This window comes from Sparus aurata, chromosome 3 (genome assembly GCF_900880675.1).
Source record: "Sparus aurata chromosome 3, fSpaAur1.1, whole genome shotgun sequence".
NCBI classification, from domain to species: domain Eukaryota; kingdom Metazoa; phylum Chordata; class Actinopteri; order Spariformes; family Sparidae; genus Sparus; species Sparus aurata.
The window spans coordinates 1,276,918-1,304,784 of record NC_044189.1 but is presented as its reverse complement, the minus strand read 5'-3'; the positions used below and the strand labels follow the sequence as shown (position 1 = coordinate 1,304,784).

Genomic DNA, 27,867 nt, shown 5'->3' with positions numbered 1-27,867 from the left:
ATCTTACAAATAACTTCAGAAACAATAGTATAAACAGATCAAACAGTAAAATAACAACAAAGCCTTTTTATGCTACAGAAGAAAAAAATAACTTTTCTCATGTTTAAAACATCTTTTATGAACAAAACCCTTACATATGACATTTTGGCTACATACACCATATATTATAGTATAAGACTGAAGCTAAAGTGTATTTTAAAATCAGATGTAAATTCTTGGTCCAGAGGTTTCTATAGATTGTACCTCTTGTTTCTGTGTGACGGAGGATCAGACGTCATTTTCTCTTTGTTTCGCGCGTCACTTCTGTTCCTGTCGAGCTGCCAAAGACAGAAGACGAACATGGAGATGACATTTTAATTTAACTCCTGTATTAACTTTTCAGTTCATATTTATGGTCACTATTGGACATGAAGTCAGCTCTGTTTGTTTGTTTGTTGGTTTGTTTGTTTGTAGAATATCTCATAAACACTTAAATGATGTAAATAAATAAATAAATAAAACTCCAGATGACATGAACACTGAAGCAGCTCTGATCTGTGCTGCTCAGTCTGATGACGTTTCAGCAACAGGTGGTGCTGCAGCAACATGATCAATTTACTCTTCCTGAGTTTCAACACATTAATAATATGACATAGAAACATTTTCTGATGCACAAAACCTCTGACAGATGTAACTATGTTCACCTTTTGTCCAGACGGTGGCAGTGATGCTGATCATGATGATTAGATAGAGTCCTCCAATCACCAGTCGGACAGTTTGCCACAGGTGAGGAGCAGCTGGAGGAACAGGAAACATTCACACCATCATCCATCACCAGTTACAATAAATGTTCAGCTTTTTATTTCTTTGTCTTGGTCCAAACTATATCAGTTATAAGCACACATAGAAACAGACTCTATCTCCACACGATGCATCTGCTTCACAGAGCTAAGAGACAAGGAGAGACTAAGAGACTAAAGTCACAAGTCAAAATTTAGCAAATATTCAACATGTAGATCGGTTTTGACAAAACAGAAGCTGATGAGGAGGAAAATGAGGACAAAGAGGAGGAGGAGCAAGGGTACAACGGTACTAAGCGTCAAAGTGAAAGGTAGTCGTTGGTCTGTAGGAGCGACTGGAAGACAAAGTAAGAAATGATAACTCAGTAAGACTTCAGATCATCATTGCAGACCTACCTGTGCTTGTCAATGTTGATGTTGAAGTTGAATATGGAGTTGTTGTTGTAGGTGGCATCATCGCCGACTTCGCAGTCGTAGTTTTTGGCGGTGTTGTAGTCATAGTTGGTGGTGGTTTCGTTGTCTTTTTTCCTTGTGAGTGGGGCAGAAACAAGATTCAGTTCAGTACGGAAATCCCATCAAACCTTCTAAAAATGTACATTAAACAAACACACAATACATTTATGACAGCTAAAAATCTTAATTCAGAATGTCTCCTCAAATGTAAGTTATCTTTAATGCATTTTTTATTTGTAACTACGGACCATTGAGTTGTATTGAGAGTTTAGATATAACAGTCGAGTCCAGATTGGGACCATCGATCATAAAGTTCTTGTGTTAAAATGACCTGACACTAAGAGATTATCCATGACTTTGTATCTTAAAATGACGTTCTAACTCAAACTTTAGATCTTCGCTCCAGTTTCAGATCTATAATTGAATCTTGACTTCTGATATCTCAGTGAGAGAAATCCAAAAAGAAAATTCAGATATATTTAAATCTTCTAAATCATATTGAATTAAGACTATAGACACGGTGACAGTGATCATATATTGGATTTGTATAAATCTAAGTGAAGAGATATTGAGTTTTAACATTTCAGATTCACCCTGAGGTCGCACAGTGTTTCAGGTAAACAGCTGGTGGTTAAACATCACACAGATGGTTCTGTTTAATATTGTTGTTCTTTTCAGTCATAACTGTAACATTAAACTGACTGACTGTGTTTCTGTGACAACCCAAATCTACACAACATCAAAATGTCACTGCGGTAAGTTTTAGTTAAATTCAAGCTGTCATTTTTCCACCAGGTTAATTAGGTGTCCGAGCTAACATCAGCGAAAATGTTGTCATATGAGAGTCCTTTGAAATAAAATGATGAATAATATGTAATTAAATTGTATTAAAGTGACTTGATGTAAACACATATTGTGTTGCTGTAACTGTGTGTAAGTTGATGGCTTATCTGATGGATATCTTGAACAAGAATTCTGTGAATCTTAAACGTTAATCACTAGTCGACCTGCTCTACCCACTGAGCTACAGCCGCCCCCCGTTAAAAGTCATCCATCATATTCAAACATAATGTGAAACATAATTCACATCCATCATATCTGAGACAGGCCACTTTCAGTATTGTGATCATTCGTTATCGTGTTGTGAACTTGCATTCAGAGCACGTCGCTCGACTTCCTTCATGAGACCACAAACTTTAACTTAACACAGTGTCAAAAGTTCATGTCTGCACTGACTCTAGATCTGTATCTGTATCAAACACAGTTTGAGTTGTTGGTGTTGAGTTACCCAAGAAAACTAAAAAGCTAATTTCCTAAAATCGTGAAATATTCTTTAAAATAATTCATATTTCTTTGTTGCTCTCAGACTTCTTGTCTCTCACCTCTGTCAGATATCTCACCTTCGATCACAGTCAGATACACAGCAGGTTTTCCATCACAGTAGTAAAGTCCAGAGTCACGAGGCTGCACGTGTTTTATAGTCAGCGTCTTGTTGAAAGGGGAAACATAAACCCGTTGGTTTTGTTGTACTTCACGACCGTCTTTGCTCCATGTTGGAACATCTGATCTTCCAACATCATGAGGACAGTTCAGAATGACAGTGGTCCACTGTGTAGCAACAAGTCTGGTTGTTTCTGTACATAACAAACAAAAAAGATTCATTCAATGCCGGAAAACACCTAAAATAACGAGCCCCTCTGTTGCCATGGTTAGTCACTGACGCTTACTAGGGGCCTAGTCCAAAAGTCTGTTGTCAGTGAGAAAGAATCTAACCAAAAGGTGAATTATGTCCACTCTGTCCACTACAATATATTGTATAAGTATATACGATAATATGTAACAGTATATATTATCAATGTATGATCAAACTGTACATTCATTATGTCTTGTAATATGTCTTGGAGCAAAATAACAATGTATTGTTGTATGTTGTCTAATAAACATGTAGTGTTTATTAAATACTTTGCATTGAAACAAAAGGTTTCAGTCACTTGTTCACTATGTGAGGAGCTCAGTTTGAATGTCTGGTATTTATGTCCCGTATGGTTATAGCTGCACTGAGATGTGATCACAGAGCAGAGATAGTTCAGCAGTTTTTGAAAATGTTCAGATCAAAATTGCATTTTATTTCATTCTAATGAGGAGCATTAAAATATTCACAGATAAAGATAAATGACAAACCCTTTAAAACTGCCCACAGTTTTTCTCTATTACATATCTGTGAAGAATTCATCCCCTGATGATCTATTGTGGTAAGTAATGTTGTTTTAAAGTACATTTGAAATGTATCATTTCATTAAACTGCAAAAGTATGTCTGTTATCAATGCTTAAAAAACATGGTGAGACATGATATGATAAATAGCAGCTGCTATGCGCAGACCAGGGCTTGAGAATTGTTTGTATTTGTATCTTTCTTTCTTTCGTATCGATGGTGATATGTTGTGCTTTCTTTCTTATGACAAATGTAGTTATTGTAAGTTGCTTTGGACAAAAGCATCTGCTAAATCCCCTAAATGTAAATGAAAATGGAATGATGTTGGAAAAAAAAAGAAAAACAATGTGATGTTACCTGATGGGATCACCGTCAACTTTACGGCTAATTCATTATTGCACAAATATCTTCCAGAGTCTGAGGCGGTAACTCTGCGAATGTAAAGTGAATTATCTGCAAATGACCCGTATCGTCTGCCTGGGTCAGAAATGTGTTTCTTTTCTACGTCCCCACCAGTTGCAAGAATGTCAACTCTGTGTCCGTTCGTCTCTCTGCTCCACGTCACTTCACCCTCCACATCAGGACAAGGCAGAAAGACTGGCTGCTTCTCCTCGACTGTTTCATGTTTTGTTGCTGCAAATGAAAAGAAGTTGTGATAAACATGAACACCACATTTTAATTTTTATCATTAAATGGATTTTACTTCAGTGCTCTTGAGTTTCATGATGTCAGAGTTATATTAAATCCCAGTTTAGCAGAAAATCATGAAGCTAACTGATCAGAAATGTATTTTAACAGACGAGTAACTGATTCATTTCTAAGTTCTTACCTGCAGTGACGTTACAGCCCAGAACAAAGACGACCAGGCAGCTGTAGATGTTCACCCTCATCCTCACAGAAAAGGTTCATATGACAGAGTGAAGTCCGAGCTCTGCTTCTGTCAGCGCGGGAACAGGAACTGTGTGGTTACTGACTTGTTCTCTCAAAAACTCCAGTGTGATTTTATGTTAGATAAATATATGTTTACAAATTTGACGTTGAATTATGCTTCACACAGACAGGATGTGTTAAGACTCAGAAATAAATATTTTAAATTGTAGGCCCAGTCACATGAAACACAACAGACCTACACCCTCTATAATGTATCCTATACTGACACGACAAACCAAACATCTCTTCTTCTTTTAGTCCACAGAACAAGGAACACATGGTGTGATTCAAGAATGTAAACTAAAGTGTGCTCAGAGGAACAGGATTCATCGTTGGACTCATTTCTATCAAAGAGAGACTGAACACAGAACTTACAGGCTCAGCTGTATCAAACACAGAATCTATATTAATATGGTGGTGCTGGTGTGGATGGGTTCTTAAAAAACACCAATAAACACTTCACTTCAGTGGTTAACATATTTCCTAAACTGCGACGTGGCGTATCTGTTGTAATATATGACTTGCAGCATTTTACATTTCTCCGCTACCACTAAAATAAATATATAATAACATATCAACCTTTAACACATTGGTTGGTAATATTTTTGTCTGATCTACCTGCTTACCCACCTGCCCAGGAATTAATACCAATCTATTGTTTGTCACCCATATGATCACACATTGAATAGAATTTAATAAATATTCAGTTTCAGTTAAGTTTGTCCCTCCGTGTGCATCAACGGAGTTCACTAAAGGAAGATTTGTGTGCAGGCAATAATTAACAACAGTAGTCCGAGACAAGACCCTTGTGGGACGCCAAAGGAGCATCGATAGATTATTTTGTACCGCTTCTACAACTAAACACAGAACACTTTCTGGTTCCAACACAGTGTTTGATGTCGGTGGAAGACGAATGCACAAAAGAAAACTTGTGTTCACAACAACAGAGAGATGTGTTAAAGGAAAATCTAATCCAGACTGCTCGTTACATGGAGGCCTGGTGATGCTTAGAGTCTATAGTCTAAAACTTTCCACTACGAGGAAAGTGTAGGTGGTTGTTAGGGTTAGTAAATAAATGTGTGTTCATCAACCATGAATAGACACTGAGTTTTCTGAGAACACCAGTCATTAACCACACAGTTCCTGTTCCCATGCTGACATAAGCAGAGCTCGGACTTCACTCTGGGAACTGAATCTTTTCTGTGTGAAGATGAGGGTGAACATCTACAGCTGCCTGGTCGTCTTTGTTCTGGGCTGTAACGTCACTGCAGGTAAGAACTTTTAGAAATTAATCAGTTACTCGTCTGTTAAAATACATTTCTGATCAGTTAGCTTCATGTTTTTCTGCTAAACTGGGATTAAATATAGCTCTGACATCATGAAATCCAAGAGCACTGAAGTAAAATCCATTTAATGATAATAATAAAATGTGAACCTTCATATTTATCAGAACTTCTCGTCATTTGCAGCAATAAAACACGAAACAGTCGAGGAGAAGCAGCCAGTCTCTCTGCCTTGTCTTCACTATGTGGTGGGTGAAGTGACGTGGAGCAGAGAGACGAGTGGACACAGAGTTGACATTCTTACAGCTGATGTGAACTGGATCAAGAAACACATTACTGACCCAGACAGACGATACAGTTCACAGGCAGATAAATCACTTTACATTCGCAGTGTTACCATCTCAGACTCTGGAACATACTTGTGTAATAACGAAGCAGCTGTGGAGCTGACGGTGATCCCATCAGGTAACATCACACTTTGTTTCTCTTCTTGTTTCAACATTATGTTTTGAAGCTAAAACTTTCATTTTTTAAAAATGCTAATACAAGAAATATTTTGGCATGTTAATGAAACGGTACATTTCAAATAACATGTTTTTATAACCTTTTATTTAACTTGAACAATTTTGTATGAATTATTATGAATCATGTTCAGACAGATTTTTTACGTTGTTTTGTGTCTTTGTAATATAGAATCTTTCTCTTTCTCATGTTGAATCTTTGTATTTGTGTGTCTCTTTGAGATCATTTTGTGTTTCTATGTCGATGTCCCGTGGTGACTTTGTTTTGCTGTAGTCCTTGTTGTCCTAATTTTCTGTTGTTTTGTGTCTCTGTGGTTGTTTTGTGTCTCATCAGAGTGATTTTGTGTGAATAAATAATAAATGTATTCAAGTGATTAACACAGAGGAAACTCTGTCTTTGAAACCATTTCAGCAATGGTAAATTAAACATTTTAAAAAGGCTCTGGTCTAAATCAACAAAACAAACTCTCTTTTCTACTTTGTGATGTACTTAAGTACTCCAAACAGAAGGTACGAAAACATCACCTGCAATCCCGACTATAACCTCCACTCAAACACCTGGAAAAAACAGGATTATTTAATCAATAAGACAAGGCTGATCAAAATTGTTTATATTTGCTGAACTTTGACTTGTAGCTACAGTTGTAACAATTCATATGACTGACCAGATTTAGACGAGTTCCTCTGAAGGATGATTCAACAGGACAGATGAGTGTTGTTGGTTGTTTTGGAGATAAAACATGTGTCTCTTCGCTCTGTGAAGAAGATGCATCATGTTGAGATAAAGTCTGTTTCTATGTGTGCTTATAACAGTGATATAGTTTGGATAAAGACAAAGAAATAAAAACCTGAACATTTATTGTAACTGGTGATGGATGATGGTGTGAATGTTTCCTGTTCCTCCAGCTGCTCCTCACCTGTGGCAAACTGTCCGACTGGTGATTGGAGGACTCTATCTAATCATCATGATCAGCATCACTGCCACCGCCTGGACAGAAGGTGAACATAGTTACATCTGTCAGAGGTTTTGTGCATCAGAAAATGTTTCTGTATCATAATATTAATGTGTTGAAACTCAGGAAGATTTTTAACTAGCAGGCACTCACAGTGTTTTATACATCAGCTCTGTACAAACATGAATTGTGCAAAATGTGAGAACTGAGTTAGAGACATTTAAATTGATCATGTTGCTGCAGCGCCACCTGTTGGTGAAACATCATCAGACTGAGCAGCACAGATCAGAGCTGCTTCAGTGTTCATGTCATCTGGAGTTTTATTTATTTATTTATTTACACCATTTGTTCAGTGTTGATGAGATATTCTACAGAAAAACAAAGAAACAAACAGAGCTGATGTAGTTTATGGGCTGTCTTCTTCCAAGGTGTCGGCGTGTAGTATGTTGATAAAAGAATTCTGCGGAGGCAAGGCTGGGTGGAATGATAGAGCAATCTTTATTGAGACAGAATCTCAAGCCTGCATCCAACCAGGGTGGCCACTCCTTGGTATTCCCAAATCCTGGCAAAGTGATGCCCAAAATGCTTTGCCCAATGCTCTATCAGAAATCCTCTCGGACCCTCGGTCTTAGTGTGTATTACATGACTGTGATGATGTCATCTAAAGTGGAACGGCTGGTCTCTCTGTCTTTACATGGGAATGTATACAGTAAGTCAGCTCCGAACCTCTTAAAGTGAGGCTAACCTCAGTTCTGACGCATACTACAGGGCTGTTTATGGCTGTTTGATGGCTCCTGGACATGGGACCTTTACGTTGTCGTATTCCTATACTTACTTAAAGGGAAGCATCTGGTCCCGTCCCTTCCTGTCCTGTCACTTAAAGCTCCGGGCTTATTAAGAAACATATAGACACTACACTGACTTCATGTCCAATAGTGACCATAAATATGAATTCGAAAGTTAATACAGAAGTTAAATTTAAATGTCGTCTCCATGTTCTTCTTCTGTCTTTGGCAGCTCGACAGGAACAGAAGCGACGCGCGACACAAGGAGAAAATAATGTCTGAGGCACAATCTCTAGAAACCTCTGGCAGAGGAATTTACATCAGATCTTAAAATACACTTTGTATCGTTCAGCTGTTGTTTTGTTGCTTTCCTTCTTATGTTTGTGATATCTGTCTCTTCTGGTGGTTTTGGCTCGGCATTTTAAAACCTCTGCCAAGGAGCACTGTACTTTCAGTGGCCACAGCTTTAGCTTCAGTCTTATAGAATAATATATGCTGTATATAGCCAACAAACTTCACATGTACGGGTTCTGTTTATGAAAGATGTTGGTATTAAAAATGTTTTAAGGCTTTAACAAAACATAATAAAAAACTTTTTTTTTTCCTCTGTAGCAAATAGGTACTTTGCTGTTATTTTACTATTTGAACTTTTTTTTTTTTTTTTTTTTTTCAAACTTTATTTTGCAGTTTTTCATTAACAAGCATACAGCTTACACAAAAGGAAATGTATCCCCCACCCCCCACCCTCAAGGCTCTTGAACAAGAATAAAAACAAAACAAAAACATAAATAATAAACAGAGAAATACAAGTACAAAAATAGTCAGACAGAGACATCTCATCATATAACAGGTAAATTGATGTTTTGAGCATATTATAAGCAGTTGTGTCTATCCATCACCACTAGGATGTATCATTGAAAGGCGAAACCTTCTACAAATTCTATAAAGGGACTCCAGGTCAAGGTGAAATTTTGGCGGGCTTTATATATCTTATATCTCAGTTTCTCTAAAGGTAGAAAAGATAGCACGTCCCTCAACCACTGTAGGAATGACGGGGCTGAGTTTGATTTCCAATTAAAAAGTATCAGTCTGCGTGCAAGTAGGGAGGCAAATGCTAAAGCATTTGCTTGAAAATTTGAGACTTTGCAGCCTGGGGGTGGTATGCCAAAGATGGCTGTGTGATAGTCAGGTGCTATAGTCTGGCCACAGATTTTGGAAAATACATCAAATATTTGTCTCCAATAGTCGTTGAGGGAGGCGCATGACCAGAACATATGTCCTGTTGTGGCGGGTACATAGCTGCACCTCGGACAACCAGGATCTGCGGTGGGAAAGAGTTTGGACAGTTTATCCCTTGAATAGTGCAGGCGATGGAGTACTTTAAATTGAATTAAACCATGGCGTATACACAGTGACGAGGTATGAATACGTTCTAGACTATGTTGCCACATATCTTCAGAAAGCTCAACTCCCAAATCTTTTTCCCATGCCATTTTAGTTTTATCCCATGATATTGGCTTCAAGTCCCCTATCATATTGTAAATCACAGATACACGTTTCCTCTCATAAGGATCCAATTCTAGAATCGCATCTAAATGATTCCTAGGTGGTATGTAGGGAAATGAGGGGAACTTTTCTCTGGTAAAACTACGTATCTGGAAAAACCTAAAATAATGTGACCTGGGTATATTGTGGTCATTTTCAAGTGTTTCAAATGAGATAAACGTGTTATCTGAGTACAAATCGCAAAAGAATATTAACCCATTTCTATGCCAATATTGAAATGCATTGTCGAACCCAGAAGGGAGAAAAAAGTGGTTATTTGCTACTGGGAAATACCTACTATACTGCTTTAAATCAAAATGTCTCCTAAACTGTAGCCATATCTTAAGTGAGGCTTTAACCACCGGGTTTGTGGACTGTATATTGTTGTGTGGTAACGCTGATGTGAGTGTTGGTAAAGGGTTGGATAGTAGTTCTATTTGGACCCAATCTGGACCCTGCTTATTTTCATAAGTATAAGTCCAATGAATACATTTTACTATGTTAGCCGCCCAGTAATACCAAAGAAAGTTGGGTAAACCCAACCCACCAGCATCTTTAGGAGCCTCCAGGTACATTTTTTTCATCCTAGGATTAGAATTGTTCCATACAAATGAAGAAACTAGTCTATCTAGCTGTTTAAATGTTTTCAGAGGGATAAATATGGGGATCATTTGAAACACATAAAGAAATTTAGGTAGAACTGTCATTTTAACTATATTAATGCGACCTGCTAATGAAACCGGTAATGTTGACCATTTCCCCAGATCTTGTTTCGTTTGTAATGATTTAAAGTTGTGTTTCTCCAGGTTCTCCATCTTGTGGGTAACTTTAATTCCTAGGTATGTGAACATATTACGTTCTATTTTGAACGGAAATTCTGAGTAATCTCCATCTGTGCGGTTAATTGGCAAAAGCAGGCTCTTTGAATAGTTTAATTTATAGCCTGAAACGCATCTAAAATTTTCTAGTATCAACAATAGCTTTGGTATCGACACAGTCGGGTTGGATATATATAAAAGCAGGTCATCCGCGTATAGCGCCACCTTATGGATTTTACCGCCACGGGAGATACCGGTAATACCTTCTTCTGCTCTAAGGGCTATAGCAAGGGGCTCAACTGCCAGATCAAACAAATAGGGGGAGAGGCCGCAGCCCTGCCTGCAAGCCCTGTGAAGGGGGAAATAGTCAGAGATATTGTTGTTGGTCCGCACAGCTGCAGTGGGTGCATTATATATAATTTTAATCCATGTCAAGAATGATTACCCAAAGCCGAATTTTTCCAAGACAGCAAACAGATATTGCCACTCAACACGGTCAAATGCTTTTTCAGCATCCAAGGAGATCACCACATCTGTGGTCTCCTCAGATGCCGAACACGGGGTGTACAAGACATTAAACAATCTGCGCATGTTATAAAATGACTGTCTACCTGGAATGAAGCCCGTTTGATCGGGATCGATAACTGTTGGTATTACGCTGTCTATACGAGTGGCTAATATTTTTGTGAGAATTTTATAGTCACAGTTTAAAAGGCTTATTGGGCGGTATGAGCCACACAATAAAGGGTCTTTGTCTTTTTTGAGCAACACTGAAATTATGGCCTGAGTCATGGTCTGCGGCAATCTCCGTTGTTCAAAAATGTCCTGGTATAGCTGGCTAAGTATCGGTGCTAGTTTATCAGCAAATTCTTTATATATCTCAATCGAAAAGCCATCAGGCCCCCCGGCCTTGCCGCTTTGCATGGATTTAATTGCCTGCATTACTTCGCCATTAGTAATCTCTCCATCTATCCGTAAACTGTCCTCTGGGGTGATCGTCGGGATGGTCAGCCCCTCCAAAAATTTAATGATAGCCGACGGGTCGTCTGGTGGCTCTGACCTGTAGAGAGTCATATAGAATTGCTTAAACTCATCATTTATTGCATTAGGGTTGGTGGTTTTCTCTCCCAATTCTGTTCGGATCTCAGGAATAGTGCTCACAGCTGCGGACTGTCTAATTTGGTGGGCCAAAAGCTTTCCAGCCTTCTCCCCGTGTTCGTAGAATTTTGTTTTGATTTAAAAAATAATTGTTCGGTTTGTTTGATGGAGAGGTTATCAAATTCAGTTTTCAACAATAATTTTTCTCTGTAGAGTTCAGGCGTTGGGGAGTCCACATATTTACGGTCCACCTCTGCTATGCTGTGGGACAGTTTGCTCAAGCGTTGTTTGCGTTTCTTTCTCTCATAAGCTGTATATGATGTTATCTGGCCCCTGAGATAGGCCTTAAGGGCCTCCCACACCGTGGTTAGTGGCACATCTGGTGTGAGATTGAATTCCAAAAAACTATCAATTTGTTGGGAGACGAATTTCTTGAAAGAGTCCCTAGATAACAACAGAGGATCAAACCGCCATGTACGGCGTGGTCTGATGCACTCTGGGAAACAAATATCCAGCTGCACTGGGCTATGGTCAGAAGTAACTATGCTATTATACTGGCTATCCTTGACCATAGGGAGAGTTCTGCTGTCTACCAGGAAGAAGTCGAACCTAGAAAAGGAGTGATGAACTGGGGAGAAGGAAGGAGTACTGCCTAGTAGTTGGGTTGTTTCTCCTCCAGGGGTCAGAAAGTGCATACATGTCTATAAATGATTGGATAACTGCACCTGAGTTTGAGATATTACTATTAGGTCTGGGATTCGATCTGTCTAGTTTCGGGTGTAAAACACTATTGAAATCGCCCCCCAGTATCAACTGGTTGCTATTGATATCTGGCAATACTGCTATAAAGTTGGTGAAAAAAAGTGGGTCATCCCAGTTAGGTCCATACTATTTGAACTTTTTATCCTATAGTTTCTAAAGTGATTTGTAAGATTAAGAGTTCTGCTCAGAACCATTTTTATCCAAAGAAGAAAACTTCTTTATGGTGTTTATAACACAGGTAACAATATCATTCAAAAATGTATTTTCCCTTCTTGTGTTTGAGTCTTCTGTTATTTTTCTGTGTGCTGGTGTTTTTATTCGAATGAGCACAGAGGAGTTGCACTTTGTTGTACACTGTGCAATGACCATAAAGCGATCAGTTCAACTTACAAGATTTAGGTATTATTTTGCCTCATTTATACAACACAATATGGTTCTTTGTAGAACCCTCAAAAGGAAAAAGGGCTGGGACCTGGAATCACATCACACACTCACTTACACACACACACACACACACACACACACACACTTGTATTTAGTACTTGTTGGTTAAATGTGTGCTTTCATCTTTGTCTTGAATAAAAGACTTTTGAACCTTCTTGCTGTCTATTCAATATTGTGCAAGAGTGGATGTTGCAAACACAGTGGTGCCCCATACGAGGCAATGTACTGTTTGCGATCATTCATAAATGTGCGATATTAATTTCAGCATAATTTGGACAGCTCTAAAATTTGAGTATCTCATCTTGAACCTTTTAGCCAAAAGTCTTTACATTTAACCACTAGTGTACTACAGGAGTAGACACTGATTTGTACTTACAAACAATTGCAGTGTGATGAGAATTGCAGTGTGATGAGAATTGATTTATAAATCAAATATGTAACCCATTTGATTAGCTAAAATCTTTTAGGTTATTAATTGTCACTTTGAGCCATTTGCTATTGCCGCTATCGATTCAAGTTGAAAGTGCTCTGTAGAAATTATGAGAATTTCAGTTCAGCATTTCAATAACCCATACTAACAATTTAAGTGTTCCTTGCGGTACTCACAGCGACCCTGTGATGCATACAATTTTATATCTGGCTGTTACTGCCTTGCATTTCTGCTGAAGAATGGTTCTATGGAGCACTTTTATTTCGAAGTGTGTGACCAAAGAAAACAAATTACAGGAAAGCAATCATACATGTCTGCACAATCACAATCCTCTGAATTTCGTATGTTAACATGTCATGTGCTTTGAAATCTTTGTTTTCTTTGTTTTCCTATGTTTTGATGTTTTACACTCACTGTCGGCAGAAGATGTCAAATGTCAGACGTGACAGAGCTGATGAAATCATGAGAGTAACGTTAATCAGCTGACACACGGCTGAGTTTATTTGGAAGTTTCCAAAAATGGAAAAAGAGAAGGATGTGTAAAGAAAATAAAACAACTGGACAACACTCATACAAGTCTGCACAAACAAGAAACTGAAGTATAAACAGTTCAAATAGTAAAATAACAATAAAGTCTCTTTATGTTACAGAAGAAAAAGAAGGTTTTCTCGTATTTAGATCTAACCATTGATTTTGTTAAAGGGAACAATTAGTCTTCATTTTGTAAAAGCCTCAAAAACATTTTTAAAACGAACATCTTTTATAAACAGAATCCATATATATGAAGCTTCTTGGCTATATACAACATATATTATTCTATAAGACTGAAGCTAAAGCTGTGGCCACTGAAAGCACAGTGCTCCTTGGCAGAGGTCTTAAAATGCAGAGCCAAAACCACCAGAAGAGACTGTTGAGGTGTGCAGGACGTCCAGCAGCTCCATCCACCAGACACCTGTGAGGAGACACCAGAGGACAGAGCAGCAGATATCACACACATAAGAATGAGAGCAACAAAACAACAGCTGAACAATATAAAGTGTATTTTAACATCAGATGTAAATTAATTTGCCAGAGGTTTCTATAGATTGTACCTCTTGTTTCTGTGTGACGGAGGATCAGACGTCATTTTCTCTTTGTGTCGCGCGTCGCTTCTGTTCCTGTCGAGCTGCCAAAGACAGAAGACGAACATGGAGACGACATTTTAATTTAACTTCTGTATTAACTTCTCAGTTCATATTTATGGTCACTATTGGACATAAAGTCCGCTCTGTTTGTTTGTTTGTTTGTAGAATATCTCATAAACACTGAACAAATTATGTAAATAAATAAATTAATAAAAACTCCAGATGACATGAACACTGAAGCAGCTCTGATCTGTGCTGCTCAGTCTGATGATGTTACACCAACAGGTGGCGCTGCAGCAACATGATCAATTTAAATGTCTCTAACTCAGTTTTACCATTTTGCACAATTCATGTTTGTACAGAGCTCATGTATAAAAAAACTGTTAAAGCCTGCTAGTTAAAAATCTTCTTGAGTTTCAACAAATTAATATTATGATACAGAAACATTTTCTGATGCACAAAACCTCTGACTGATCTAACTATTTTCACCTTCTGTCCAGGCGGTGGCAGTGATGCTGATCATGATGATTAGATAAAGTCCTCCAATCACCAGTCGGACAGTTTGCCACAGGTGAGGAGCAGCTGGAGGAACAGGAAACATTCACACCATCATCCATCACCAGTTACTATAAATGTTCAGCTTTTCATTTCTTTGTCTTGGTCCAAACTATATCACTGTTATAAGCACACATAGAAACAGACTTTATCTCAACATGATGCATCTTCTTCACAGAGCTAAGAGACAAATGTTTTATCTCCAAAACAACCAACAACACTCATCTGTCCTGTTGAAACATCCTTTAGAGGAAGTCGTCAAAATCTGGTCAGTGATATGATTTGTATCAACTGTAGCTAAAAGTCAATGTTCAGCAAATATTTATATAGTAGAAGATGAGGAGGAGGAGCAAGGGGACAACGATACCAATCACCAAAGTGAGAGGTTGTCGATGGTCTGTAGGAGCGACTGGAAGACAAAGTTAGAACTGATAACTCTGTAAAACTTCAGATCATCATTGTAGACCTACCTGTGCTTGACCATGGTGGTGTTGATGTTGTTTTCATAGTAGGCTTCGTAGTTGTTGTCGGTGGTGGTGTCGTTGTCTTTTCTCCTTGCAAATGGGGCAGAAAGAATATAGTTAAGTACAGAAATCCCGTCAAACATTTCAAAAATGTACATTAAACATTTAACTTGTCAAAAATTGGTCAGTGATATGATTTGTATCAACTGTAGCTAAAGGTCAGCAAATATTCATCTAGTAGAAGATGATGAGGAGGAGGAGCAAGGGGACAACGATACCAATCACCAAAGTGAGAGGTGGTTGATGGTCTGTAGGAGCAACTGGAAGACAAAGTAAGAATTAATAACTCAGAAAGACTTGGTAAGACTTCAGATCATCATTGTAGACCTACCTGTACTTGGCGATGGTGATGTTGTAGTCGTTAGTTTCATCGTAGTCAGCTTCGTAGTTGTAGTTCTCTTCTTAGTTCTCTTCTTAGTTGGCTTTGTAGTCGTAGTCAACTTCAAAGTTGTTGTTGGCTTCGTAGTCGGCTTCGTAGTTGGTGGTGGTGTGGTTTTCTTTTTTCCTTGCGAGTGGGGCAGAAACAAGATTCAGTTCAGTACGTAAATCCCATCAAACTTATAAAAATGTACATCAACACAAATCCACAATACATTAATGACCAGAATTCAGAATGTCTCCTATTACCCTTTAATGTTGTTCTGATTAGGAACTATGGACCATTGAGTTGTACTGAGTTTAGATATAACAACAATTAAATGTGTCAACAGTCGATCATACAGTTCTTGTGTTTAAATAACCTGACACTAAGAGATTATCCATGACTCTGTTGTAAATATCTTAAAATGATATTCTAACTCAAACTTAAGATCTTCGCTGCAGTTTCAGATCTATCATTGAATCTCAACTTCTGATATCTCAGTGAGAGAAATCCAAAAAAGATAATTCAGACATGTTTAAATGTTCTAAATCAAATTGAATTAAGACTATAGTCACTATGAGATTGATCATATATTGAATTTGTATAAATCTAAGAGTAAATATTGAGTTTTCACATTTCATATTCACGCTGAAGTCACACAAACACAACAGTTTTTCAGGAAAACAGTCAGTGATTAACATCACACAGATGGTTCTGTTTAATAATGTTGTTATTTTCAGTATAACTGTCATATGAGGGCACTTGGAAATAAAATGATGAATAATATGTGACGAAATTGTGTGACTACTATATTGACTTGATGTAAACACACGTTGTGTTGCTGTAGCTGTGTGTAATTTGATGGTTTATTCTCGTTGATATCTTGAACATGAATCCTGTGAATCTTACATGTTAAAAGCATTTTTCATATTCAAACATAATGTGAAACATCATGTGACAAAGTCATCCATCATACCTGAGACAGACCTCTTTCATTATTGTGGTCATTTGTTCTCGTGTTCTCGTGAGTTGAACTGGCATTCACAGCACGTCACTCGACTTCCTTCATCAGACCACAAACCCACAGGTTTAACTTTAACACAGTGTCAAAGAAACATGTCTGCACTGACTGTAGATCTGTGTCTGTTTGAATAACTGCTCCTCACGTCTTCATGCTGTTGGTTTTTATTTGTGTTTGAGCTCTTTTAGATTTCACCAATATAAAAACCTGTTTTTATCTTCCTGTTGTTGTTCTTTCCCTTCTTGCCTGTTTGTCTGGTTGCTGTAGTTGTCTCAGTGTTCTCTGCTAGTGTTAATGCTGCAGTTGTTGCTGCTGTTTGTCTTCTTGTTGGTTTAGCTGCAGTTTGAGTTGTTGGTGTTGAGTTATTTTAGGTGAAGCCTCGGTACGTTCAGTGTTCAGAGGACATTTATACTACAGACACAACAATGTCTTCACCACAGAGAGATGACATCAGACACTCACACACTATAAAAAGTCTTCTGCCTCTCTGTGGTGTGAGTTTCAGCAGAAGTGCTTTAACGACATAAAGCAGCTGAATGCAGAAGATGATGTTTACTTTGTAATTTAGCATTATTGAGCATGGTATGAAGTCACCTGTCTGCAGGATCTCTTTAAAGGAATAAGGCACTTCTCTCTGAGAGCAGACTGACACCACTCTCATGTGTTTACACTCAATAAGCTACACCCAGAGGCCTGTTAGCTTAGCTTAGCTTAGCAAAGAGACAAGGAACGGGGAAACAGTTAGCTTCCTCTGTTCAAAGGTAGCAAATCCACTGACCAGCACCTCTAATCATCCAATCACACAGAGACTCGCTGCTAAAAGCTCAACTGTCAGATCAGATGTAATTATAAGAAAGAGGAACTCACACCAGGCACGTTGTTCTACAGGAGAACAATGTTGGTTCTGCTAAGATAACCAGTGACTAGCTGGGCTTCATATTTAACTGACAGGTATGAAAGTGACATCAATCCTCTTATCTAACTCTCAGCAAGAAAACTGAAAAGCTCATGTCCTGAAGTTCTGAAATATTCTTTAAAATTATGAATATCTGACTCATATTTCTTTGTTCCTCTCTGACTTCTTGTCTCTCACCTCTGTCAGATGTCTCAGCTTCCATCACAGTCAGGTACACAGCAGGTTTTCCATCACAGTAGTAAAGTCCAGAGTCACGAGGCTGCACGTATGTTAAAGTCAACGTCTTGTCCACAGGTGAAACATAAACATATTCATCTTGTTGTATTTCACTCCCGTCTTTGCTCCATGTTGGAACATGTGATCCTCCAACATCAAGAGGACAGTTCAGAGTGACAGTGGTCGACTTTGGAGCAACAAGTCTGGTTGTTTCTGTACACAACAAACAAAACAAGATTCATTTAACGTACCGTCATAAAATTGTCACTCATATTCAGGAGAAAGTCAGTGGCTGTGTGAAGAGCTTTGCTCAGAATAAGAACAACTGACATAAATGTATTTTCCATATGATCTAAAATATTTGAATTCTAGCTTCATTTTCAGTATTTGAGTCAAGAAGTTATGAAAACAATTTTCACCTTTCACCTTTATTTACTAATAAACCAATTGTCGCTGTTTTGATCAGTATCAGTATACTGTATATATATCAGTATATATTACCAACGTATGATCAAACTGTACATTCATAATTTATCGAAATACATCTTGAAGCGAAATAACAATGTATTGTTACATGTTGTCTAATAAACAAATAGTTTAAATGTTTATTAAATATTTTTCACATGGTTTTCAGCATATTTAAATATATTCTTGTGTTTTCATTCAAATTATACGCTGTGACTAAGTTCCTCACTGAAGGTTTAGAGCAGATAAATTATGAAACCTGTGACAAGAATAAACACAAATATAGTGTTTTAAAATGTTCACATGCACTGACACATTCAAAGGTTTCAGTCACTCGTTCACTATGTGAGGAGCTCAGTTTGAATATATGTACGTATTATGGTTATAGCTGCACTGAGATGGGATCACAGAGCAGAGATAGTTCAGCAAAAAACTGTTCAGATCAAAATTGCATTTTATTTCGTTTTTTGTGAAGCACATTAAAATCTTCATTGATAAAAATATATGACGAACTGTTGACCCACATTTTTTCTCCAAAACAGTATCAGTGAGTAACTGTGAAGAATTCATCCCATGATGAGAATCTACTGTGTGTGTGTTGTAATGTTGTTTTTATAACATTTGAAATGTATCATTTCATTAAAGTTCCAAAGTATTTCTGTTATCAATGTTTAAAAACACGATCGAGTTTATATTGAAACAAGAAGAGAAACAAAGTACGATGTTACCTGATGGGATCACCGTCAGCTCCACAGCTGCTGCATTATTACACAAGTATGTTCCAGAGTCTGAGACGGTAACTCTCAGAATGGAAAGTGATTTAAAAGGATCTGCCAGGGAAATGTATCGTCTGCCTGGATCAGGAATGTGTTTCTTATCCCTGTCACCATCAACTGTAAGAATGTCAACTCTGTGTCCGTTCGTCTCTCTGCTCCACGTCACTTCACCCTCCACAGAGTGAGGACAAGGCAGAGTGACTGACTGCTTCTCCTCGACTACTTCATGTTTTATTGCTGCAAATAAAAAAGACGTTTTGATTAATATGAATGTTCACATTTTATTATTATCGTGAAATGGATTTTACTTCAGTGCTCTTGAGTTTCATGATGTCGGAGTTATATTGAATCCCAGTTTAGCAGAAAATCATGAAGCTAACTGATCAGAAATGTATTTTAACAGACGAGTAACTGATTAATTTCTTAAAGTTCTTACCTGTAGTGACGTTACAGCCCAGAACAAAGACGACCAGGCAGCTGTAGATGTTCACCCTCATCCTCACACAGAAAAGATTCAGTTCACAGAGTGAAGTCCGAGCTCTGCTTATGTATCGCGTGGGAACAGGAACTGTGTGGTTACTGACTGGTGTTCTCAGAAACTTCAGTGTCTATTCATGGTTAATGGACACGCATGTGGTCTGCAGTTTGAAGATGAGATCACACATCTGTCACCAACAACCTATACTCCCCTCGTAGAGGAAAGTTTTAGACGATAGACTCTAAGCATCACCAGGCCTCAGTGTAAAGAGAAGCTTTTCTTTTGTGCATTCATCTTCCACCAACAACAAACACTGTGTTGGTACCATCAAGTACTCTGTGTTTAGTTGTAGGAGTGTTCCAAAACCTTTTCTTCACCAGGCACCTTTGGCGTCCCACAGTGGTCTTGTCTCGGACCACTGTTGTTAATTATCGCCTACACACAAATCTTCACAAAAAGGTTGTATGCTTTGATCGTCACGAAGGCTGGAAATGTCTCCGGATATCCTTTAAAAAAAAAGGACGATCTTTAGTTGCATCACTTCATAAATTAAGGTGATGGCAGTGAGTACAAAACATCATAACAGTGATGTCTGTATTAGATTTGAATGTTGTGAAATGAGTGTCACTATATAGGAAGCTGAACTACCTCACTTTCCTCTCCCCCTTGTGGCAGTTAGGTGTCTCTGCCATACGCTCTACATAGCTGCTGTCACAACTCCCCTCTTCAGTCTATTTTTAACTTTTGAATACACCAGGACATCTACACAGACAAAATATTTAAAAACTCCAGTTGCGAGGTGTCGAGGAACTGAACGAGACACAGTGTTATGTCATTGTCTGACAGCATGGTGGCACAGTGGTTTGCAGTCATGATACTCCAGTTTCTCCCACCATCAACAAACATTCTGACTAGGTTGATCCTCCAGGCATAGTTTCAGAACTGGAGTTGATCCCCGGGTACGACCCTTGCCCACTGATCCCTCAGGAAGGGTTAAATATAGAGTACCAATTCCACCATGTTGTACATTGTATGATATGTGATCAAATTAAGACTCCTAAAAGATTAAAATAGAAATTTCTTCACAAAAACAACGCCAAGTTTGTGGTGACAGTCTGAGAAATAAAGAGCAGTAACAAGAAACCTACGTTCTGCAAATGGGCTGTCGCAAGACTGTTTCAACCACAGCTTCTTGTTTAGTTGGAGCTAGACCTCAGTTTCTGTGAAGTTCTGAGGAGCTGAGTTAGACACAGTTTTTTTTTATTGTCTGATGCCCTTTTAAAGGGGCACCATGTAGAACTGGAAAATAAATGTTAAACAAGTTGTTCTCAGAGGACAATATGGTCCGCCACATATAAACAAAGTCAAACAGTAAAACATGTGTTGTCCTTTAAGGTCAGTTTGTTTATTCACTCATGATAACAAATGTAGTTTTCTCTCTCTCTTTTTCATCTTTTTGATTCTGATTTATTCACAAAACTACCAAATGCACCTTTAACCAAGCAACACAGTGTAGGACAAAGATCAAACAGCTTCAAATACATAAAATACATGTTCCATTACAGTCAACAGTGAGCTTTTAATACCTGTGTTACCAGTGTTGGGCACGTTACTTTAAAAAAATAATTAGTTATAGTTACTAGTTACTTCTTTCAAAAAGTAACTGAGTTAGTAACGGAATTACTCCACTATAAAAGTAACTAGTTACCAGGAAAAGTAACTATTGCGTTACTTTTAATCATTCCCCCTTTTGAGCTCGGCATTCATTTTAGCTACTCGGCATCCATGTATTTAGAAAATGTCTCTCTGCATGGCGGACCGCCTCCTGCTCTCCCTGATATTTTACCAGTGAGGCTCTGAAGGAGTCTGAGTCAGCTGTTGATAACAGGAGCAAGTTCTCAACAACATACCTGTCTATCATTGCATTCAGTTCAGTCAGTGTCACAAGTTTTTGTGAAGCTGGAGCAGAAAATTCCAGCTGTAGCTGCTCGGACGGCTCCGTGTCCTTCTTTGTTAGCGGAGCTCACGTTAGCCACACCTGCTATCATCATCAACAGTGTTAACAACTGAGTTTTTGGTCACTAGTGTTGAAGAAGCGAGTGTTGTTGAGAGAGGCTTCATTAGATAAGAGTTGCTTACAACGGACGTAGACAAAAGAGATTAAAGTAGTGTTTGTACTTCCACTTTGAAAACGTTAACTTTCCCTCTGGACTCGCCAGTGCTGCAGCTCACTTCTGCTAGTTTGTGTGTGTGAGGCTGCTGTGTGCGTGTGTGGTTTGTGTGTAAACTGAACACTGCCTCTGATTGGCTTAACCCTCTGGCCTTGTTCGTTTTTACTACCCTCTCAGCTTGTTCGTGGCCAAAAATGGCCACCAACAGATTGAGTCTGTAATTTTTGGGATTTTGTATGTTTTTTGCTGCTTTTACTGCATAAAATGTTTAATCAATATCAGTTCTTGTCATGAGTACAAAAAATTAATTCATTTTTAATTTTCTAACCCCTCAAATGCCAATTTGTTTGCACAATGCGCTTGTTGGAAAACTACCACAAAAATGATCACAGCCTATCTTCTTTATCTTGTATTATCAATAACACAGTCTGAGATATGTAACTGATTAACAACAACATTGATTATTATGCATTGTTATTTTTGTGCAGGGAAGGCAAAGTAGATAAAACTCCCTCTCAGCTTGTTCGTGGCCAAAAGTGTCCACCTCTTGTTTACATTTCCAAAATGCTATAAAACTAATATATATATTTAAAAAATTCCAATTTTTTTTACCAGTTTTTTAAATTTGCATCAGTCCTTGTCATGAAAACTAAAATTTCATTCAAATTCAGAATTTTAACCCTTTAAATGCCTATTAGATAACATACTGCTGATGATTTGTAAGGGAGAATAGCATTAAATCAGCATGTTTTTACAAAATAATACATGCTACCTGAATTATTCTTTAACCATCATTGCAGCTTAATGTGTGTCAATAATAAGCAGTATCAATGATTTTTATGCTTCATTAGTTTTTTGTGCAGTGGCAGAAAAACATAAAAACTCCCTCTCAGCTTGCTCGTGGCCAAAAGTGTCCACCTCATGTTTACATTTCTAAAATGCTATAAAACTAATATATATATAAAAATAATTCCACTTTTTTTCCCCAGTTTTTTAAATTTGCATCAGTCCTGGTCATGAAAACTAAAATTTCATTCAAATTCAGAATTTTAACCCTTTAAATGCCTATTAGATAACATAATGCTGATGATTTATAAGGGAGAATAGCATTAAATCAGCATGTTTTTACAAAATAATACATGCTACCTGAATTATTCTTTAACCATCATTGCAGCTAAATGTGTGTCAATAATAAGCAGTATCAATGATTTTTATGCTTCATTAGTTGTTTGTGCAGTGGCAGAAAAAACATAAAAACTCCCTCTTAGCTTATGCATAGCGAAAAGTGTCCACCTCCTGTTTGCTTACAAAATGCTATATACAAACACTATATACTGAAAATATTTGCTTCTTTTTTAAAATTTGACATCAGTCCTGATCATGAAATCCAAAATTTTAATCAATTCCAGAATTTTAACTGGGTCGTTTTCCCATGTAAATCTCCATGCTCCAGGCATAGGAGGTTGCCACATCACAGGTGAACCAGATTTTAATGCCATACTTTGCAGGCTTGTTGGGGATATATTGTAGATGTCAGTGGTGTGCATGGGAGGTCGGGCAGTGGCCCAATTGTTGAAAAATGCACACTAAAGTGCCCTCTTGGGTGCCAAAATGCGTGCTAAAGTGCCCTCTTGGGAGCCAAAATGCGCGCTGAAGCACCATCTTGGGAGCCAAAACGCGCGCTGAAGCGCCCTCTTGGGAGCCAAAAAGTGCGTTAAAGTGCCCTCTTGGTTGGCAAAACACAACAAACTGCCCCCTTGGCTGGTTAAAACATGATAAACTGCCCTCTTGGGTGACAAAATCAGGCACTAAAGTGCCCTCTTCGGAGCCAAAACGCACGCTAATGTGCCCTCTTCAGTCGCAAGAACGTGCTGTATGTGCCCTTTTTTTGCCTTTCGCCCCTGCCTTTCAAAAGGTCTGTGCACGCAACTGGTCGAAGTCCACAATGACCTATGAATGCAACAAGCTGCTCGTCAGCACACACACATCAACCCCTGGATTAAATAAGAGGGAGAGGCAAGCAACCCACTTTTCCCACAGGATGCGAAATGCAGCGAGTATATAATTCCTGAAGCGTCCTGGGTGGGAGAGCCTGTCATCAAAGCAGATGTTAGCGCTGATCTGAGTGAAGCTGTAGAGGGGCATCGTGGCACAAAACGTGGCCTGTCCTGTCTTGGCATCCCACATGCCACGTGTTGCTTCATGTCTTGAGCGGTAGACGCCAGCCAGAATCAGAATCCCAATGTAGACTCTCATCTCCACTTCATCCACATTCTTCCAATCCTCACACCTTCGCCTTCCATGCAGGTTTGTGTTGGTGCACAGCAGCTGAATGATCTCCTCTGTAATAAAATGGTCAAAGGCAGACCTCAGGTTGCTGATATGGGCAACTGCATACCGGGTGGGCCCTGGGGTGAAACCAGTGGATACTGGATTGTGGTGCAGGGTCTCTTCAGCAGTGGGAAACCACATAATTTTCCCATGACGAGACATCCACTCACCCGCCAGCCCCTCTGTCTCTGCCATCAGCTGATCGGCCTCCATCGCTGTGTCTGTACCGTCCTCTTCCCCTGAGGAAGAGGAACCGGGCACTGGCTGGAAGTCATTATCAGTGGCGTTGCTGTCATCCTCTGAGGAAGGTGTCCCATCATCTTCAGGAGAGGACATGTCCTCATCTTGGGTAGAAGATGTCTCCTCCTCAACCGCAGAGGATTTCTCCCCATCTTTACTCTCTGAGCCCATCACATACTCAAGTGCTTCAGTCAGGGCATATGACCTTCTTGCCATCTTGCAGATAAAGAAGGATCTGGGAGCTGATAGGCTCACTTATAGCATTAGTACTGACTGCAACTGCAAAAACTCCAGGACAGATTTATAAACAGTGTCAGACTTTGTTTTTGTTTCCCCAGAAGCCAGAGGTCAAGATGACCTGTGATCCTTTTTTTTGGAGAGCAGCTATTTGAGTATGTAAAGGCTATTGTGTAGTTGTGTGTGGCATTTTTTTATGAAAAGATCAAAGTTACAGGTGTTTTCAACCTGTGCATCACAGCCAGGTTTGCCCTGGAAACTCAAAGCTCAATAACCTGTACCAAGAGAAATTCACCGAAACTTGTATGGTATGATACACTGTAATTTATGTCACTTTATCTTACTAATACTAATTTTTTTTTTCATGCAAAAACACACATCATTACCTGACATCCTTAGGATCACACCTATGTCAAAATTGTGTCATTCATTTGCTCCATTGGAGTGCTGGAAGCCATCATACGCCCCTAGTGGAAACTAAGAATATTAACTGAAATTTCTCCCTTGCCCAAAAATGGACAAATGACACAATCTGGTAAAAAACATTAAAAACTAAAATTTTCAAGTGTTGAGTTTAGAATGAAAGCCATTTTACCTAAATTATATGATTTTATACTGTAAATCACAAGGAATTAAAAAATGTGGTTTTCATGGGTTTCAATTGGCCAAAAGTGTCCACGATAGAGCCATAAGGTACAATTATAGATACACAGTATAATATTGACATATTTAAAGAGCAGGTTTTGAAAATTGAAAGATCAGCCAAAAATCCAGACCCTTGGGAAATATCATTCCATATGCATTAACACAGCTAAAATGATCAACAAAAAGGAAGTGAGGTGGACACAAATGGCCAGCATAGAGTCCAGAGGGTTAAGAACTCTCACTCTACCTTAGAGAGCCAATCACCATCACTTATGCGGTTGTCCCGCCTATCCCTCCTCCCTCTGCAGCTCCAGTGTCTGAAAGCCGAGTCGGATGACAACAGCTTCAATGATCAGCTTCAGTTTGTAACGCGCCACATATAATAGTCGGTAACGGTAACAGCGTTGTAACGGTGGAAATAGTAATTAGTTAGATTACCCGTTACTGAAAAAAGTAAAGCCGTTAGTAACGCCGTTTATTGTAATGCCGTTATTCCCAACATTGCGTGTTACACACACCTTGAAGAAGTTCTTCTTTCAAAAAGGGTTCTTTGGATGAAAATGGTTCTTAATGGAACTCTTAATCTTACATATAACTTCAGGAACAAACAGCTCGGAGTAGAAAAGTTGGTTGTTGGTTTTGTTAAACCAATTAAAAACAATTTTAAAACCAACATCTTTTATCAGCAGAACACTTAAATACATTGGTTCTCAATTATTTTTTGTCATGCCCCCCCAGAGGACAGAAATGTTTTCACGCCCTCTCCAAATTGAAATACTATTGAGAACCTGATAATATTTATTTATTTATCTGTATAAACCACTGTATGAGTTGAAGTATTCTGCATACAATCACCTTAATATCAAAATGGTTTCATGCTGTCCTTCCAGAGTTTTAAGCATGAAACACAAACAGGGTTTCCTCGTTTCTGACCGTGTTCACGGTAAACCCAAAGGCTATATAGGCAGTGTCATATCTTCTGCTCCATAGCTCCCGACTGAAGGATTAGCAGAAGAGCTTGTTTTTGTCTCTTTTTTGAGATCTGTGTGCTGGTGTCAACAAAAAGTGTTTTATTTTGTAAAGTAACCGGATGTTATATTGTTATTTCGGCAATTGACTTCCTGTCTGCTTGGTGCAAAATTTAGCTTAATTGCTGCGTCGTGCTCCGGCATCCGCCAGATATAGAAGTCCTGCGTAGCTGTTCCGGAGGGCTCCGGACTGCCGGAGCTGGGACGGAGCAGAGCGAAATGCTGGCACTTGGGCGAGTAGTCTGACCAGCGTTTGGAGGCAGACAGGTGCAGTTCCATTGCCGGCCTTGAAGGCCAGCACTATCGTCTTGAATTAGATATGGGCCGCAACAGGAAGCCAGTGGACGCTGGAGTGTTCTGGATATGATGCAACAGTTTTGTTGCGGAGCCTGGGAGTCCAGCTTGGAGCGAGTTGCAGTAGTCCGGGCAGGAGATGACCAGCGCTTGGACCAGGAGTTGGGCTGCATCCTTTGTGTGGAAAGACCGGATACTGCGGATGTTGTAGAGGGCAAATCTGCAGGATCGGGCCACAGCAGTGATGTTGGGGGGGCAGGATAGTCTGTCATCGAGTATTACGCCCAGGTTCCTCCCAGTCGATGAAGGCGACACTGTGACGTCCTGAACAGTGACTGTCAGGTCCATGTAAGGGCATTCTTTCCCCGGGATGAAGAGGAGTTCAGCTTTATGAGGGTTGAGCTTGAGGTGATGCGCAGTTGTCCAAGTGGAGATGTCTGCCAGACATTCCAAGATGTGCGATACAGCGTGGGTGTTGGAGGTGGATGGGGGAAAGAGAAGAACGATGTTCACATGGGATCACATGTTCCAACATGGAGCAAAGACGAGCGTGATATACAACAAGATGAACGGGTTTATGTTCCACCTGTGAACAACATGTTGACTATAAGACGGCTGCAGCCTGGTGACTCTGGACTTTACTACTGTGATGGAAAACCTGCTGTGTACCTGACTGTGATGGAAGCTGAGACATCTGACAGAGGTGAGAGACTGCAGATATTTAACTGGTAAAACAAGTGAAAAAAAAATTGTGTTTTGTGTTTTTTTGTTGTCACTTTGTGTCTCTTCATAGTGATTTTGTGTGAAAAAATCATGAATGCATTCAAGTGATTAACTATGAGGGAACTCTGTCTATGACACCTTTTCAACAATGGTAAATTAATATTTTTAAAAGGTTCTGGTCCAATGATAAACTGCCTCTTCTACTTTGTAATATATTGTAATTACTCCAAACAGAAGGTACAAAAATCACCTGCAATCCTGACTACAACCTGAACATTTATAGTAACTGGTGATGGATGAGGGTGTGAATGTTTCCTGTTCCTCCAGCTGCTCCTCACCTGTGGCAAACTGTCCGACTGGTGATTGGAGGACTCTATCTAATCATCATGATCAGCATCACTGCCACCGCCTGGACAAAAGGTGAACATAGTTACATCTGTCAGAGGTTTTGTGCATCAGAAAATGATTCTGTATCATAATATTAATGTGTTGAAACTCAGGAAGATTTTTAACTAGCAGGCACTCACAGTGTTTTATACATCAGCTCTGCACAAACATGAATTGTGCAAAATGTGAAAACTGAGTTAGAAACATTTAAATTGATCATGTTGCTGCAGCGCCACCTGTTGGTGAAACATCATCAGACTGAGCAGCACAGATCAGAACTGCTTCAGTGTTCATGTCATCTGGAGTTTTATTTATTTATTTATTAACTTAATTTGTTAAGTGTTTATGATATATTTTACAA

The 27,867-nt window shown here is 38.9% G+C and overlaps 1 protein-coding gene and 2 long non-coding RNA genes across 3 annotated transcripts in view; all 3 read right to left on the bottom strand.

The window, feature by feature from the left end:
* Window positions 1-270: 270 nt before the first annotated feature.
* Window positions 271-4,327, bottom strand: LOC115577565 (uncharacterized). Its single transcript, XR_003983203.1, has 3 exons — window positions 4,275-4,327; window positions 684-776; window positions 271-317 (listed from the first exon to the last, which is right to left on the bottom strand). It is a non-coding gene; the product is annotated as an uncharacterized LOC115577565 (long non-coding RNA).
* Window positions 4,328-13,483: 9,156 nt separating this feature from the next.
* LOC115577365 (hemicentin-1-like) overlaps window positions 13,484-27,867 on the bottom strand; it is a 37,484-nt gene continuing 23,100 nt past the window's right edge. Inside the window, exons 6-7 of the mRNA XM_030410408.1 lie at window positions 14,106-14,179; window positions 13,484-13,966 (exon numbers count right to left, since the gene is read on the bottom strand). Of these exons, the coding sequence (XP_030266268.1) occupies window positions 14,130-14,179 (50 nt within the window). The 3' untranslated portion in view covers window positions 13,484-13,966; window positions 14,106-14,129. The remainder of the gene's footprint in view (window positions 13,967-14,105; window positions 14,180-27,867) is intronic.
* Window positions 17,692-19,208, bottom strand: LOC115577542 (uncharacterized). The gene is made up of 2 exons (XR_003983185.1): window positions 18,925-19,208; window positions 17,692-17,944 (listed from the first exon to the last, which is right to left on the bottom strand). It is a non-coding gene; the product is annotated as an uncharacterized LOC115577542 (long non-coding RNA).